Raw genomic sequence first — 17,899 nt, forward strand, 5'->3', positions numbered from 1 at the left:
AACAATAGTATCCATTATTGTGAAGGGTGGGATACATGTATACTTTCATGCCCTGTTAGTTAGTATAAATTGGTACATTTCTGGGAGAAAATTTAGCAACACGTATTATTTAAATTATAGGAACTAAAACTTCTCTTACACAGCATTGCAGACACTGTTGGCTATCGCCCTAAATCTAGTTTTCCATTCTTTAGTAGTGAATTGCTTATTTTAACTGGGGGCACAAGCACCTGAAATTAACTACATTTCCTAGCCTCCCTTGCAGACACGGTTAGCAACAGGTCTCAATCCTGGCCAATGGCATAGAAAAGAAAGCGTTTTTAAAGGGAGTTGACAGGTGGTCCTTCCTCCCTTTCTCCTTGCCATTTTCTTTAATACAGTCAAAAATTAATTAGCTGACTCAATTATCTTGGGAAATAATTGCTGGGTTAGGCCAGACCAGAGAAGAGCATAGTCTATCACATTAAAAAATCCAATGTATAGTTTTAAAACAAGGCTTACTTTTTGGTTTGAAAATCAAAATAAGAATTTTGAAGGTAGGGGATTTTGTTTTTAAAATGTTGATTTGTTTTAGAGGGTCCTATTAAGATACCCCAAACCAGAGGGAGAGTCATCACCGAGAACCGAGGAGCATGACGCGTCCGGGTGGCAGCCTCCATTATTGATGGAGCAGATGTCAACGGGTGTGCACACTCTTCCATCGCCTTGGTACCCTGACGACAGCAAGAGCAGAGCATAACACACAACATTAAGAATATTGAAGAATCCCAATCTGAGAACCAAGTATCACGAACCAGGCCAAGCAGAGATCTTCTTTCGTCAGAACAAAAAAGCTAAATATGGAGCCACATGCACATGGGAAACAACAAACCTTTACAAATTGTGAAACAGCCTGTGGAGATAAGGCAGAATACATCATACATGTACATCACACACAAATTTCTATCATTAAGAGGATAGGACAAATAAAAATTGGGAACCTGATTGCAGAAACAATGTTCTGGGTTGTTTCTACTGACTAAAATAAAAAATAAAAATAAAAAGATCCATGAATCTATGGGTAGAAAGTTAGAAAGTGCTGATACTAAGCAATTTGACATTTTCTAATTGCAGTAACTTTATTGATCTGAGAGCTAAATTATCGTAGAAGTCCTAAGTACTATTATTTTACATTAATAAAACATACAGGGTTCCAATATATCCCTTAGAACTCCCCGAACTTCTTGGGTAGTCACTCGCTCAGTTTAGATCACAGGATAGCTGTAATGACTTCTTTACAGAAGAGAAAGAAAATAACATGTATCACATGCTTACTAGTTAGCCTGTTGTTTAGCGAACTTTGTATGTAAAACATCTCATGACTTCACTGTATCAATAAATTATTTGTGGGAACAATGGGCTGCAGGTCTGTGATCCGCAGAGAAAATGTTTCAAAGTTTGCATTATCTCCACAGGCTGTTTCACAATTTGTAAAGGATTGTTGTTTCCCAGTGATATTAAAAATTTTTTTATTGCTTTTCATAATAGAGCTTGAACTAACATGCCCTGAATCCACATGTTAAATAAAACTTTCCGCACTACTCAGTATATGTCCTTATACAGAGTCATATTTAAAATGGAGCATAAGCAGGGCACACGGGTGGCTCAGTCAGTTAAGCGCCCGACTCTTGGTTTCAGCTCAGGCTAAGATCTCAGGGATGTGAGATTGAGCCCCACATTGTGTTCAGCACTGGGTGTGGAGCCTGCTGAAGAGTCCCTCTGTCCCTCTTCCTCTATCCCTCACTCCTCCTCCCTCCTTCTTTTTCTCTCCCTCTCTAAAAAAATATATAAAATAATAAAATAAAATAATAAAATAAAAAATATGGAGCACAAGACCCTGTTCCCAAAGTATGTTTTGCCTATAATGGTGTAGCACCTGGTGGACAGGCTTGACAGTGGTAAGACCCCAGTGTATTCACACAGGTGACAGGCGGAACCACAGAACAGCCGCCATTATTGATCTCACATTCATTGATGTCTTGGCAACTGTATCCATTTCCTTGCCAGCCTAGAAAGATTAGAAGATTTGAAAAGTTAGCTCCATAGACAAGAAAAAGAAATGCAAATCGTCAAAGATACACAAAGACCCGCTTTGCTTGAAGAAACTATAGATTAAAATGAGGTAGACTCTACCTCTCAGGTTGGCAAAAATGGTTTTACATTCTTAAAAACAAATTCTGGCAAAGAGGTGGGCAAATGAGGTATTCTTTTATGCTTTTAGTCAGAAGTTAAATTAATAAAATCTGTTTGGAAATAGATCTAGAGGTATTCATTAAAATCTTAAAAATATATACCTTGGCTAATAACTCCACTTCTTAAAACTTTTCTGCAGTGATAAAACTGCCAGTATCAATAGATGTAGGTAAGCAGATGCCTATGGCAGAGTTGTTTAATGGGGGGGGGAACCCCTCAATGATCACTAGTGGCATAGCTGAATTTATTATGACTCATCTGTACCACCGAATACAAAAAGCTACTTTTAATGACACACACGTATTAAAAAATGTTCCCCAATATACTTACTAGTATATAATAATAACTATATAATAATAATAACTAATAATGTAAACTTTTAGAATAATATGCAGAGTCTGACCCCAATTGGGGGAAATAATTTTTTTAAACGTGCCTATGTGTCTGTATGTTTGTATGAGTGAAGGAAAAGGAAGAAGAGGAGAGAGAACAACTGTTAACAGTATTCTCCTTGGGAGGACAGGATTGAAGGTGAAGAAACAATGTCCTTTTTCTCTAGATATTTCTGTTTAAATCAACGGTTACAGTGAGTATTATTACTCTTATAACTCAAATGACTAAAATTATAAGAATGTTTAAAACCTTCTATATTTTAAAAAATATTTCTTTTCTTTCATCTAAGTGGAGTCCCCTTCTAAAAATCTGTTTGTGGGGCGCCTGCGTAGCTCAGTCGTTAAGCGTCTGCCTTCAGCTCAGGTCATGAACCCAGAGTCCTGGGATCAAGCCCCACATCAAGCTCCCTGCTCAGTGGGAAGCCTGCTTCTCCCTGTCCCAGTCCGCCTGCTTGTGTTCCCTCTCTCACTATCTCTGTCAAATAAATAAATTTAAAATAATAATAATAATAAATAAATAAAAATTTACTTGTGGAAATTATCGTATTTACAGGTGAAGAATGCACAGAAGAGAGCTGGAAGGAAACATGACCTAATGTCAAAGATGGCCCTCTGAGTGGTAAGACTATGGGCATTTCTCTGTCATTTTATTTTCATATTTTTATACTTTCTTTATATTTTATAAGCAGCATGTATTATTTTGACATGCAGGAAAAAAATAACATGATTAATAGGAAAACACAAAGTTTTGTTTCTCTTTTTTTTTCCTCCAACAATTAGTAAAAGAATCCTATAGTTCTTATAATTTATTTTTCTGATTTCTAGTTTTTAAAGACTGTCACAGGCAAATTACCTTCAAGAAGGTGGTTATTTGCAAATTTTATTTGCCCCTGAGAACTGAGAGGGGGAAAAAAGTCTTTACATGTTTTTTTCAATATCTTCCTCATTATACAAGATCTAAGCAGGTAACACAAAGAAAGTCACTAAACCAAAAGTCGCTAGATGAAGCAACAGGTGTGTGGGTTCCTTGATGAGACAGATCAACGAAGAACTCAGCAGCCCCGCTCAGATCCACAGTCAGGCGGACCTAGGTTGGACTCCTGACTGCGTATAAGCTGTGTGATCTTGGACGAGTCATTTACCTTCTCCAGTCCTCATGGTCTTATATTTTAAAGTGGGGATAAAACTAATTCCTAACATTTCTTGATTTTGTCATAGTTGCAAGAACTAAAAATTGCCTGGCACAGTGTCTTGATGAAGTTTCCATAAAATAATTATATTCTTATATGCTCCACCTTCTGACAACTCACAAGGAGTGCCACGGGGCCTTGTGGACTCTCTGAGGTCCGGTTAATTGCTCCCCAGTGCACCCAGCACAGTGCTTTGCTCACACCGCGTGCTCTACAGATGTGCATTGATAGGATGAGGACAACCTCCTACAGTGAGACACGAAGCACAGACTCAAACCCAGGCAGCCTCAGAGCCCAGAGTCTACATTTTCAGAGACTCTGCACGTGACCTGTCCTGGAGTTTCAGTCTCTGTGGGTCTGAGATGAAACCAGACATCCTTATTGATAGCAAGACCACAGGGTCTCCCAGTGACACACACCGGTGAGGACTACTGGACTCCAGCAGTGACACTAAGAGGTGAAGTCATCCGCCCAAGTCTGCAAACATCTGGCTAGTCAGGGAGGTGGGGCTAGAACAGGTCCCGCCGCCACAGCAAGCAGGTGCTTGACCCAGCCCCCCCCCCCCCCCGCGTTTGGCTCGGGGCCTCTGATTTCTACGGCTGAATTATTACCGCAGAAAGATGGGCCCGCGGTGGGAGTTAGTGAAACAGGACGTGCTTCCTGAGAATGGTCTTCTTAGCTTTCAGCCGTGGAAGACAAGTTGTTCTGGCACCTTGCCTAGCAGGGCGTGGACAAGCCCCCATACCTGTCGGGCAGGCCCCGCAGTAGAAAGAGCCTGGTGTGTTGAAGCACGGTGCGAGGGCTGAGCACGGCGCCTGTGGGAGGCTGCACTCGTCTATGTCTAGCACGCAGGCCAAGCTGTTCAGTGGGGACGTCCACCCTGCATCGCAGATGCAGCTGTATTTGGGCTGGCAGAACGACAAGAGTCAAGGCAATCAAGAAAATGAGCACGAAAAGCCTTTGAAAATCTCACCAAGGCCCCAACTGTTGACCCTCTAGCATTCGTTTCCGTAACTGATGGAGTGGCTTCTCTTTTTCTTCCCGTATGATTAAGCATTTAGACCCGACCACGCAAAAAGAGAAACATCTTTACTTCAGAGTAAGGAAAACCTATAATTTGCCCCAAAGATTCCAGGGAAAGTGCAACCACAATCAAGAACTGTAAGTCAATATAATTAAAGTCAATGCACTCAGCCTGCTGTGTTTTTAGAGGGGAAAAACACCCATGGAGGCACAGACCTTGGAAAATCCATTCTGTTTGTTTCCTTTCTGAAAGTCTCTCCTTCCCCTCCCACCCATTCCCTCCTCCCACCATCACTGGAAGGGAACCATTTTCCATCACATGGGTAGGAAAAAAAACCCCCAGAACTAAAAATAAAGACCCAAAGGTCTCATACAAGGCCAAGCGGGCCAGTGCTGGGCGATCTTGAAGGTCAGAGTCAAGGTTGCCCGGAAGACGGCCCAGATCCAGAGCACAGGGAGGTGGCTCGGGGTCTGCAGGGCCAGAAACAATCCAGACGCCTTAGAAGGGCATGTTGCCGGCAAGAGTGGGCCTTTGGTGTTCCCAGGTCTCGTCACTGTTACAACTCACAAGGCCACGAGGTCATGTCTCATGGACAGATTTATGAATAAATTACTACCATAATAAAAATGGTAGCAATTTCTATAACGCTATCACCTCTGGGCCCAGTTTTCTGTTTATTTATGGACAACTCTCATCTCTTCCCTCACCTGCACCCCGCTTTAGAGCAGGAGGTTGACTTCCTCTTTGCAGCTCTGCCAGAGCTGGCCTCACACACAGACATGCGGGAGGAGGAAAGAATAAACATGACTCCCTCTGAGGAGTCCCACCTTCTGGGAGGGACTCACCTGGCCAACCTGCACGCGGACTCGGTCCTCACAGATGCCGTGGCCGCAGAGCTCCTTGGAGCCCCCTTCACAGTCATCGTATTTGGACGCACACTGGGGGCCGTGTGTCTCAGGTGAGCAGAGGCAGCTGTTGGTTACGCAAGAGTGTAAGGTCAGGGCAAGTGCCTGTTTCTTAGCATCAGTTAAGAAAATAATAATTCCAACTGTATGTCAATGACATTCATGTGGAACCATAAATCAGAAAACCAGATTTATTGGCTGCAGTCTTGGAAGAAAATCTCTCAAGCAGTGGACTGAGTAAATGTGTTACCTCTCAAATGCAGTCTGAGAGGGGTACAGCTTACTATCTGGGCACAACTACCACCATAAATTCTTCTGGTATCAGGTCATCAAACAGCACTTTCAAAGGTCAGACATCCATAAACTAAAGGGGATGGAGTTCATTCGGGATGGTCACAGGAGAGATCAAGTCCATTCATCGTCCCTCTGAATGGGCCCACCCGTAAGCACCGGTGACCTTGACTGAGCTGGCACATTCCCAAATGTTCCCTGGAATTGTATAACTCATAGGCAATGGTATAGCCACATCTCAGGAAATACAATAATTATTATCATATTACAAAGGGCACTACTTCTATCCAGGAGAGATGCAGTTAACATGGTAACATTTCTTTCATAGCCACATTTTCACTGACAAACACCATTTTACATAATACCCAAGCTTGTGGTGAGTATTTTGTTATGAGAAAAGTTCAGTTCAATAATAACCATATGAGCAAAGTTGTTTTAAACTACTGCAATCCTTGGAACTGCTGAGTTAGTATTCTATTTGTGCTGCAGCTTCCGAGGGGATGGGGAAGGTATGAGAAGAGCAAACCAGAGCAGGGAAGGAGGTGGAGGGGTCACAGAGCCTAAGCTTATTCATTTTCACATGTTTGAGCACTTCTGCTGGAGGGGAGAGTCAGTGCCAGAGGTCACCATTTGCCTGCCTTGAGCTGCGCTAGCCCTCACAGAAGCATCTGTCCACTGGGATCAAGGGTCAGAGACAGGAGCAAGGAGGATCTGCATGGCTAGGAACTACTTTCTGAGTGTCATGGAAAGGGCCCATTCTATAAGGTAAAGGAGCTCAGCTCAAGTCAGAAGAGGAATATCCCCCATGATAGCGTGGGAGAAGAGAGTCTGGCTTGTCTGAGAAGGAGCAAGAGCCGTGATCCAGGCATGGAACTGGGTGTACCCACGGAGGGCCCCGGAAACAACCGCCAGGGTGGCACCTTTCCATGGGTTCTAAGGAAGAAGAGATCACTGAGTGTGGCCAGAGATGTAGGAAGACTAAATGAGTATCATTCAGGCACTTTACATGTAGAGCTGCCAGCCATGGCAAACGCAGACACAAGATACCCAGTCACATTGGTATTTCAGATAAACAAATACTTTTTTGGTTTAATTATGTCCTGGTGCAATTTTTAACACCAATATATAATTGTGTAAAATCTGTTCATAAATTACATACATGATCATTCCAAGGTTGCCTTTCTCATGAAGACAAGGTCACAGACTAATGGCAATAGATGATTAAACTTCAAGAAAATTTTTAATTATTTATTCCCTACCCATAATTGTTTATCTTCTTCTCATCTCTCTCTTTCCATACTTTCCCTCTCATACCCTTGTCCCTTTCCTCTTTACTCTCCCATCCTGATGCAGAATATTCTTTTAGGATATTTCATTAAACTCTTGGAGACTATAGAACTCTATACTGTTTCATATACATATTTGAGCATTTGACCCAAGTGGCTTCCTTGTTACAAGTGTATCTTTTTTCTACCACTTCCCCCAAACCAACTTCACTAGGTTTCTGAACCTATAAAAGAGATCCGAGTATTCAAGACCCCGTGGGACAAGACTGCCTGGGTTTAAATCCTGATATTACCTAGTAACTGTTCACCTTAGACAATGTAATAACTCCCACTGCCTCCATTTCTGTAAAATAATAGTGCCAATCCACGAGCACTATTTTCACCTTGGGGTCTCAAGACGTTTTCCAGTAGGAAGTGCTCAGGAATTGTGTTTCATCTTAGCATTAAGTGCTTTACTTAGTGATTTATCAAAAAATGACTTGAGATTTGAGAGGAGACTCTGGTTCCTAGACCTGCAGTTAAATCCTGTCTAACTCTCTCCTCCTCCCTCCGAGATTAGTGAATTTTCTTCCTATACTTTTCTCTAAAGAACTACAAAGTATACTTCTTTTGTTTAAATGTAGCTTAATGTGAGAAACAGAGGGAGGAAGGCAGCCAAGTATAGCACGAGCTTCCTTGCTATGATCCTCAAAGACAAGTATTAATCCCGCTTTACTGGCAAGACTCACATTACCCAAGGCCACAGGATTAAGAATTGGCAGAAGATGAATTAAAACCTAGGTCTGTGTTACTTTTGCACCGATATTCTTCTACCCACCCCAAGACGAAGAGCCACATGTTCCTCCAACTGAACCAACCAGGTGCCCTGAAGACTTCTCAGTTTAATGTGTCTTCTTAACCTAACAGTATTGGCATGCAAAATATATTCTCAAGTCATCTGGATAGGTCCTTTAAAGAAAAAGAGTGATGGATTATACACTTCTCTGCAAAAGTCACCTTCATAATGATTTCCTACTACTGGTTTGGTTCTGACAAAACAAAGCTGGGCTTTCCAGTGTTCAAAAACACTGCAAGTGCATTTGGCAATTGAAAAGAGGTCAAATACACTTTCACAGTCATAATTTAACTTATGTTAGAGTCCATGGTTCAATATTAACATAACTGACTAACTGAAACAGGTAATAAGCTTAATACCTAACTACCAGTGAGCCAAAACCAGACTATCCTCGTCGCTTAACCTCTGCATGTTTTAAAACCCATCGGTGATGACAGTGGAAAGAAATAAAATAAAATAGGCGAACCCACATTGTGCTCTTGGAGAAAAAAAAACAAACAAACAACAAACTCAATTTTTTTTCCTAGAAAGCCTTCTAGATCTGAGCCCATCTATATGGCAAATTTGCATTCCAAGGTCTGTCTTAAATCCAAAGTAAGCAGGAGAACAATATACATCAATTCTCCAGAATAAAGAGGCAACAACAGCATCAGGAAGTGGCAAAATCTTATGTGCTGGCTATGTGAAGCAGTTAGGGACAAGACCTTCAAGCACAGGAATCAGGGGAAACAGACAATGGTCTCTTTGCTCTAGTTTCATTACTCAAAAAAAAAAAAAAAAAAAAAAAAGTTTTTACCAGAAAGTTTCCTATAAAATAGTGCTTCCAATTAATTAGTATCTGCAGAGTGCTTTATCTCTCAAAGGTCTTTATTAATTAGGAATTATTAATCCCTTTAACTAAAGACTCCTTTGTCTTCCTAAGTAAACAAGTTCCAAGAGTTAGAGGCTAAAGGAGGCCCCAAACCCAGAGCAAATCCTTTGTTGTGACCACATTTCTGCAGATCCAGATCATTCAACAGTGGCTCATTTTTCCTTTAGCAGATGTCCGTAGAAGTTTCCTGAAGGGGTTTCAAGCCTCAGGGAAGCTACTGATTAACGGGCATTTAATCTCACATAATTAATAGAACACAGAGTGTGTAAATGGTCTCTGTTTCGTTATACTGATTCCACAGGGCAAGCATTTAGCCTTATTCTCATGTATCTTTTTCTATTTTCTGGTATTGCTCCAAAAAGTCTCCATCAAATGCCTGGATTTGAGTATTTAGTTCATTGGTATCAATTGGAATTCATGGCGTTTCATAAACTATCCTCATATCAAGAGGAAAAAAAAAAACCCCACAGATTTAAATGTTCCTTCTTAACTGTCCTCTAGCAAATCTATGAAGGACACAGACTAGAAACCAAAACCATTTCCAGAGTCAGCACAACGAGTTGTTGGGGTGGGTATGAGTGTGTGTGTGTGTGTGTGTGTGTGTGTGTTTACAGGAAGGTACAAAAGAGAATTCAATATTGCGCATACAAAGTTGAATCTGCCTTTTAGGCAGCTCCCAACAAATAAAAATAATTTCTCTCTTTCTCTTTCTCTCTCAGATTATACGTGGAGAAAAGAACTCTAATCTCTGACATGCAGCAAATAGTTATATTAATTTTTTTTCTTTTCCTTTTTGCAGGACTAAAAATAATGTGTTGGGGGCGGGTGGAGAAAAATCAATTTTGGCTGGATCTTTGGGTCCTATCCCACTTGCTGCACATCTTTGTTATTCGATTGGCCTGCAAGACCCCAGAGGACAGTGATGATAAAAGAAGACCAGGAGTGAAATGTAATCTGCAGGATATTCCTCGATATCAGGAAGGCAGGAAAGTGTTGGCGCTAGGAGTCATTTTCCTCCAGTATCTCAGAGCAGCAATTCCCATTGATAAGTGCCCATAAACAGAGATCAGGAGATAATGCTTTCAAGGGAATGAAAGATTAGACCTGCATTTTGAATCTAGCTCAAGCTTGAATGCTCATAAAAGCAGGCAGGGATCAGAGAGTTCATTAAAATTAGAAATAAAGTCCTGGAAGCAAATGTCTCTTCAATAACATAATACTTAATTTAAGTCAGGGGTGATTGATTTGGGTTTCGCAAAATGATGAAGCTTGTGAAAATATCTATCAGAAGTCTGAATGAATTCACTTTGTGACTTGGAGTGAGCAAAAGTTTTTAAGATCAGATCAAAAGAATAAAAGGATCAATTATATGAAAAAGAGAAGGATTGTGACTGCTTTCTTAGAAAACAGTGTGTTAACAGATGACAAGGAAATGACAAAATTACTGCACTCAGTTTTGCGGGAAAGAAAAAAATAGATATTGTTACAAGGGAATGGGAGAACAAGGTAGCAGAGACACGAGTTAGAAAGCAAGTAATTGCTCTCTACTCCAGTGAGATTATATCCCTATTGAAAGAAATTGTTCATGTTATAACAGAAACAACTTTTTTACTTTTTAATAATCTCAGAAAATAGGAGACAAACCAAAAAAGGGGGAAAGACAATGTCTAGAGTGGGATTTTTTTTAAGTGATTTTAAGGAACCATACAAAAGTAGGTTTGATGTTGATCTGCCATAAATTTCCGGACTTGATTTTTTTTTAAGATTTATTTAAGAGAGAGAGAGAGCAGGAGTGATGAAGGAGCAAAGGGAGAGAGAGAAGGTCAAGCAGACTCCATGCAGAGCGTGGAGCCTGACAAAGAGGGCAGTCTCATGACCTTGAGATCATGACCTGAGTTCAAAACCAAGAGTCGGAGGCTTAACAGATTGAGCCACCCAGGCGCCCCTGACTTGATTATTTTAAAAGCTGATGTGTCAGCTACTATAGCTTTAATTACCAGCACTCTTACAGTTTGATTGCAACACGTAGGTGTTGGGGTGCCTAAGTCAGCTTCCTAAGGGAAGGGAGGTTTTCCTGCAGAGGGTGGGGCCTGAGCTGAGCAGGAGGACGCGGGACGCGCCATCTGACCCAGCAAGTCAGGAGGGGACAGGAGCTGCCTGATGGTTGGGGTGAGGGGCCTCACCGCAAATTGAGGAAAGGCAGGGAGTGCTAACTATGTGGAGAAAACCTCAGTTTAGCTTCTCATCTTGTTCTGGTTAACATTTCCATAGCTCTTGAGTGAAGACATCCATACTAAAGCTGTCAGCCCACTTCTCTCATGAGTGGGTGCGGCAGGTGGTCTTCTGCTTGAGGCGCTTCAACGGCAGCCCCTTCCGCGCTCTGACTCCCACTAACGCTACAGTCCCATGCCCTCCCTTCTCCCCGTGGCAGCCACCGGGGCCTTCTTCCTGTTCCTCAGGGACTCTAGAGAAAGACTTTTCTTCATGGGGTAAGAGTTGAGGATGCACAAGCTTTTCTTCCTCTAAACAAATAGCTCCATGTCATTAAATAAGAGCCATATATTTTTCCAGGGAGCGCCGGTTGCTGGTAATACTGATAATTAATCATGGATGCTCCTATCTACGGGATGTTTTAGTCCTTCAAAAACTTCAAAAAGGGAAGGAGGAGGAGAAGAAGAAAAGAAAAGAAGCTAGGAAGGAAGGAAAGAAAGAAAAAAAGAGGAGAGGAGAGAAAAGGCAAGAAAAGAGACACATTACCTGTAACTCCCTGCTGTATTTTCACATGTGGCTCCATTCTGGCAGCCCAGGGGCGTTCCCGAGTAAAGCTCACATTCATTCACATCAACTGAGCACAGAGGACCCTGCAGTCATGTCAAGAACAAAGTCAGGTGCCACGGATACACAGGTGCCCAGATACACAGATGTATCTGGGGGCCTATATTCCTATGATATCCTTAAGGATTTATATATGCGCGGTAAAACAGTCTTCACTCAGGTGAGATACGATCACACTAATAGTAATGCTAATATCCAGTTATCCTTCCTCTTGAACTCAGATTTGGCCTACAGGAGCCAAAGAGCTCTTGGTAAAAGCAAGACAATCGTACAAGAAGAATCTTTCCACTAATTAATCCTGTTACTATCAGGCTATGCCTAGGAATAGTTGCTTAATTCTTTTTTCTTTAATGCACACGTCAGGAACATTTTCACCATTCAGAGAAAAAAGCAAGAAAATTTACATGGCTATGGAAAGTTGCATTTAGGACTTTCAGTGCTGAATGACTGAAACGGACACTGGCCTAAATATCACGCCCTTCCATGTAGTTATGCAGTCAAGTGAACCCCTGCTTAAGATGGCTTGGTGTTCAGTGGGTTAGGCAGTCATGCGCGTCACTGTTTGGATCTGGGGATACATGGTGTCCTTCATCCTGATTCGGGAGACCACAGAATCCTAGAAACTTTGGACGGAGAATTAAACATGTCTGAACTATTCCAAAGGAACCACTGATGCTGACTCGCTGTCATTTTTAACCAAAGACCAAGTGACTTACCTTCCACTGGGAGGGACAGATGCAATAAAAGGAATCATGGAGATTGAGGCAGGTCCCCCCATTTTGGCAGGGATTGCTGCTGCACACCTTTCTGTCAACTGTCTGAAACAAAGACAGGCCAGTCAGCAAGACCTTCGTACCTTCAGCAGGCAGCACAGACAGGCATGGTTCGGGGAGGGGCACCTGTGAAACTACATTTTACTCCTAGTCAAGGGTGGGTCCTCCTCCAGACATTAAGTCACTTACTGAAGTTCTTCAAATCAACTCCCTCGTGGAAGAAACAGAGTGTTTCACATGGTCATTCCTACATATTTTCCTTCACTACGGGATGAGACGCAAGAGGAGAAGATAGCCATGCTATTCTTTGGAAAGCACTCTTCACCAGAGAGATGGATGCTGATGGACAAGAGTGAAGATGTCAGGTTGGGAATAACAATGGACATTCCCATGGTATTGAGAAAACAAAATGGGAACTCCGGTTCTTTGGTGTTCTTCTCTTCGGTACCTCCAGATAAGCATTTGAAATCTGATCATCTTCCCGTGGGTTAAGATGACAGAACTCTTTTTGCTCCAAGTAAGTCCCTTTGTTTGAGATGTGGGCTTAGATGACAACCTCCTCTCCTGTGCTCCCGTGACTGCTTTCGGACCAGAGCCGTGAACAGACCTGCCTTTGTCTACACAACCTGGGGAATCTTACCATACTTCAGCTACTAGTTCCAATCTCATAAGCTTTCTAATGCCTTTGGGGCAGAAAACTTCTTTAGAGAAGACAGCGATTATGCAAGAAAAGCTATTTTATTAACCTCACCTAATTGTAGTCTAATTCTGTTTTAAAAATTTAAAAAGAGATAAAAAATAAAATTATTAAAAAATTAAAGTTAAAAGAAAGGTGAATTATTCATTATATTCTTTTTTTTCTTTCTTTTTTTTTTTTTTTTAATATCCAATGACTCACAGAGAAAGTCATGTCTGTTCCCTTCATTTTACAGATGAAACAGAGTCTGAGAGTAGCCAACTAACTGACTAAGCACCATTTATTGCCAAACCCATCTCTCTCCTCCTTTGTCAAAAACAAGGTGAACACTCCTGTGGGGGTCTATTTCTGGACTCTGTTTTCTTCTATGATCCCATCCATCCTTGTGCCCTAGTACCACAAATAGTCCTGTTCATCAGAGGACACAATTACAGAAATTAACCACAAACCCCTCAGAAAGTTCTCTGGCACACAAAAGCAACTTTGTCTGGTGCTTTAAAACTTGAAAGCCTATGGAGACCCAGTAGGAAACAGAATCAGTAAGCAATCAGGAGGAAGACGTTGGGGAACAGACCATGGCTATAGTACCAGAGAGCCCTTGGAATTCATAAAAGATACTTATATCCAAAATCATTAAAAAATTCTTCCTGAGGGGTGGGGTGTGGGGGTGTCTGGGGTCATCTGACCGTGGCCTCCAGCTTTTGACCTTCAGTAGCAATAATGAAGCACACTAGGAGATTGGAAGCTACAGTACTGTGCCTTGCTCCAAAGGTATGAAGCCTTGCTCATTTTCATTCATTCAACTACTCCCTAAAAAAGATAAAAGCTGAGGAGCAATTTATTATCAAAGTCAGGAAAAGACCTACATAGATGACCTTTCTCCCCAAGTTTAAAACATCAAAATAGAACCACACTTGAAGCATAATCACAACAGATCCAGAATTTGAGAACAGGGGTTCTTAACCTGAAATCCCTTAACTTTTATTTGAAAACTTTAACATGGGGACATTCTGTGCATTTCTTTGGGTAAAAGGTTATAGCTTCCATGAAAATCACAAAAACATTGGCCAACTTCAAAATGGGTGAGAAGTCTAACATTACAAGGACAAGTTTATAAGCATGCACTTACAAAGGGATGGAAGGTCTAAGATCGAAGAAACTGCTCAAATTTAATTACCAACAAATGTACTCTTAAGGAATTTTGAAATATTTTGTAGTTATGTTTCTGTCTTCAGGTCATGATCCCAGGGTCCCGGGATCGAGCCCCACATCAGGCTCCTTGCTCAACAAGGAGCCTGCTTCTCTCTCTCCCTCTGCCAGCTGCTCCCCCTGCTCGTTCTCTCTCTCTCTCTCTCTCTCTCTCTCTCTCTGTTGCATGTCAGTAAATAGATAAATAAATTTTAAAGAAAGAAATATTTTATGATTACTCCAAGCCTCTGAGTTTAATGTTGTAGAAGATACATGACTTTTCTTTTCTTTTCTTTTTTAAGATTTAGTGTTTTATTTTAGAAATGGGAGAGGGAAATAATCCTCAAGTAGACTCCCCACTGAGCACAGATCTCACATGGGGCTCGATCCCAGCATCCTGAGATCATGACCTGAACCAAAATCAAGTCAGCTTTACTGACTGAGCCACCCAGGCACCCTGATGCACGGCCTTTCAATACTCAGTCCTAGATGCCAGAATCAGCTAGTGACTGAGGTCACTCGCTGACAGATTTAGTCTACATACTTCACATGCCCAGTGACCTGGGGCTGGTTACTTTATCTGACACTCAGGTTCCTCAACTGCATCTGGGGAAGCATAAACTGTGCTGAGAATTAAATTATGGGAAAAAGCAAAGACCTCGGTACGAATCATCCATCTATCTGAAGATAAGAATGCCAGCCCCATCAATGATTCTATTGTATTCTCAGTAAAAGATGTCAGACAAGTAGTAGCTATGGGACCTACCTGCTGTAAGTTTTGAAATTTTCTCTCCAGATCCACAAGCTAAGTTGTAGGGAAGAGAAAGTATCAGTTAGCATTTCACATGTGATATTGTCCCTTGGCATATTTTCCTAACCCCCTCTGCTGCGGACTCACATTGTCTGTTGATTGCTTTTTTATTGCTTTTTCCTTCCTCCATTTCTCCTCCCTCCAGGTTTCCCTTCCCTCCTACTCTCTTCCATCATAGAGATTTTTTTTTTTTGAGGCATGTTTTTAAAAAAGGAAGTACAACCCATTGACAAGTTGACTCATTGCTTCTCTGCAGACAGCGACTCTGGGAATTTTCATAAAGACAGTCAGTCATCCACTTTGCCAATAAGAAGGTTCAGTCAGAATGTGGGCAAGACCGACTTAGGCAATAAGCTCTTGTTACAGAATCACAACCTTCTGCTCAACACTACCTCTGCGTCCCCTATTGGACTTATGTCATCTAACCGAAAAGTCCATAATGACAATGCTGAATTTCAAAGCGGACGAAAAGCTAGTGTGTCTTCTGCAAATGGTTACCTACAAAGTTGAATTAAGAAAACCCGTCTGTGCTTTCACACAGATGAGGATGTCAGTCTTACCTTAGAATTAAGTTGATGTATTTGATTGGAAATATTTTGAGGCAGACCGACTGAGGTCCTTTTTAAATCTGTTATATCATCTTTGTTTTTCTGTATCTAATATTAAAAGGAAAAAGGAGGAGGTGAAGGCTAGTGGAAAAGTCATATGTATGATATAGATAAAAAAATTTTTTCAAAAGTCGAGTACTGTTCTATTTTAAGCACCAATATCTTGCCCATTATTGTAAAAATCAACACATTACCATGCATAATAAACATCTAAAACAGCCATGGAATAATTCTATTTGCCATTTCCAGTAACAATACATCAAGAAACTTTCTGTTGGCATTTTTTTCTCATAACCGTTGGCGTGCTTGTAAAGAGGCCTGGCTTGGAGTGAGACTGCTTGGGTTTCAGGTCCTGCCTCGGCCATTTCCTGGGTGTCCTTGGTTGAGCTGCTGCACTGCTTCACGTTTCCTTTACCTCCCTTACAAACGGGGTGACAATAATGTCAAACTCATAGGACGGTTGTGGGGGTTTGATGGGCGGGGCACACTGGATAGTCCCTGGGAAGCTCTAAATAATCGTAGCTTCTAACATTACGACTGACACACCAGTTTGATATAGTCACTAACGGACACTGAAAACATTCAGGGAGACAGGAGAATAATTGGCCAGTTCTCTTCTCTGGCACAAGTGAACCGGTCACACCCAAACCTTTCTCTGGCCCCTTTCCTTCCTTGCTCCTCCTTGTGGAGGAGCCCCAGGACGACCCTGGGGGCCTCCTCTGGATTAGATGGAGAAGAGGACATAAACCCCCACTACGAGCCATATCCCACTAGAATCCCTCCTTCTGCCCATCGTTAGTCCAAGGGCATTGTTCTTCAGAGGACTTATCTCACCTCTGGTTACGCTCCTCGGGCTAAAGATTTAAGATTCATATAGACCTCTTGAATTAAATGACTATATACAGATATACAAAATTACTTAGATATATTTCCATTGTATTACCTGATGTAAACATTCGCCAAGATCTTCCCCATTTAATTTGATCTTTCCCAGCGATCCAGTTCTGAATTCAATGTTTTGAGCAGACCCAGCAAGAAACACTAAATTTCCCCTCTCTGCAGCCATCCGAGGCCTATATAAATCAAACCAAAGGATGCATCCATAATTAGCATGTGTAATTTTTAAACAACGTTCCTCAAGAGAGAAACTCATGAGCGTTTCTCTGTGTACACCTTCGCTCTGTGGTCAACTCAACCAGATTCTCCCTGCTTTTCTGCCCCTTTTTCTCTGCAGATTCCCTAGAGATGGCTTTTAGTAATCGCATACTTGCCTGATTTGCAAAATGGCCAGTGAATAACTCAGGTGGAAGAAGATGATACCATACATCAGTCTACATACTTTTCCCTACTTATCTTTAACATCCTTGTTTTCTTGAAGAAAAACTACACCTTTGCTTCTCCGGCTATTTGTGGAAACTGATGACCACCTGCCCTGGACCCTCAGCAGCAGTAACCCAGGTGTCTACTTACTGTTGGAGCTCAGTACTTCTCTTTGGTCTCTGCAGCTCAAGTTCTCCAGTTTCACCATTTGATTCAGCAAATGTCAACAAAATCACCAAACCCCAAAGAAAAGATGAGGACATATTCCTCAGCAACCCTCCTCCGTTGTCAGGAAGAGGGAAGCACTCCAGTCGAGTGTGGGATTTGAGAGAGAGCAAATCAGGCAGATGTACTTTGGCCTGTGAAATATCCTGCAACTTTTCAGTTCTCTCTTCTTTGCCCTAGAAGGCTATGTTATTTTTTCCTTCCCAAGGGATGTAAATGATCTTAGATCTTCAGTACTCTTCAACTTGTAAGAGGTCAAAATCTACCTTTAAGTGATGCACAACTTAATCATTATCTGTCTGACCTTTGAAATAGTGACAAACTGCTTTGGAAACATCCACTAAAACAATCCTTGCTTAAGAAGGAGCCACCGTTCAGCAAACGATACTAGAAAAACTGGATACCCACATGCAAAA

General features: G+C 41.7%; 1 protein-coding gene across 1 annotated transcript in view; it reads right to left on the bottom strand.

The window, feature by feature from the left end:
- CUBN (cubilin) overlaps positions 1-17,683 on the bottom strand; it is a 259,483-nt gene extending 241,800 nt beyond the window's left edge. The window contains exons 1-10 of the mRNA XM_044229270.1: positions 17,409-17,683; positions 16,882-17,011; positions 15,891-15,986; positions 15,286-15,324; positions 12,578-12,679; positions 11,784-11,887; positions 5,684-5,810; positions 4,560-4,722; positions 1,916-2,047; positions 618-713 (exon numbers count right to left, since the gene is read on the bottom strand). Of these exons, the coding sequence (XP_044085205.1) occupies positions 618-713; positions 1,916-2,047; positions 4,560-4,722; positions 5,684-5,810; positions 11,784-11,887; positions 12,578-12,679; positions 15,286-15,324; positions 15,891-15,986; positions 16,882-17,011; positions 17,409-17,521 (1,102 nt within the window). The 5' untranslated portion in view covers positions 17,522-17,683. The remainder of the gene's footprint in view (positions 1-617; positions 714-1,915; positions 2,048-4,559; positions 4,723-5,683; positions 5,811-11,783; positions 11,888-12,577; positions 12,680-15,285; positions 15,325-15,890; positions 15,987-16,881; positions 17,012-17,408) is intronic.
- Between the last annotated feature and the right edge of the window lie 216 nt (positions 17,684-17,899).

The sequence above is a fragment of the Neovison vison genome, chromosome 12 (assembly GCF_020171115.1).
Source record: "Neovison vison isolate M4711 chromosome 12, ASM_NN_V1, whole genome shotgun sequence".
Lineage (NCBI taxonomy): Eukaryota > Metazoa > Chordata > Mammalia > Carnivora > Mustelidae > Neogale > Neogale vison.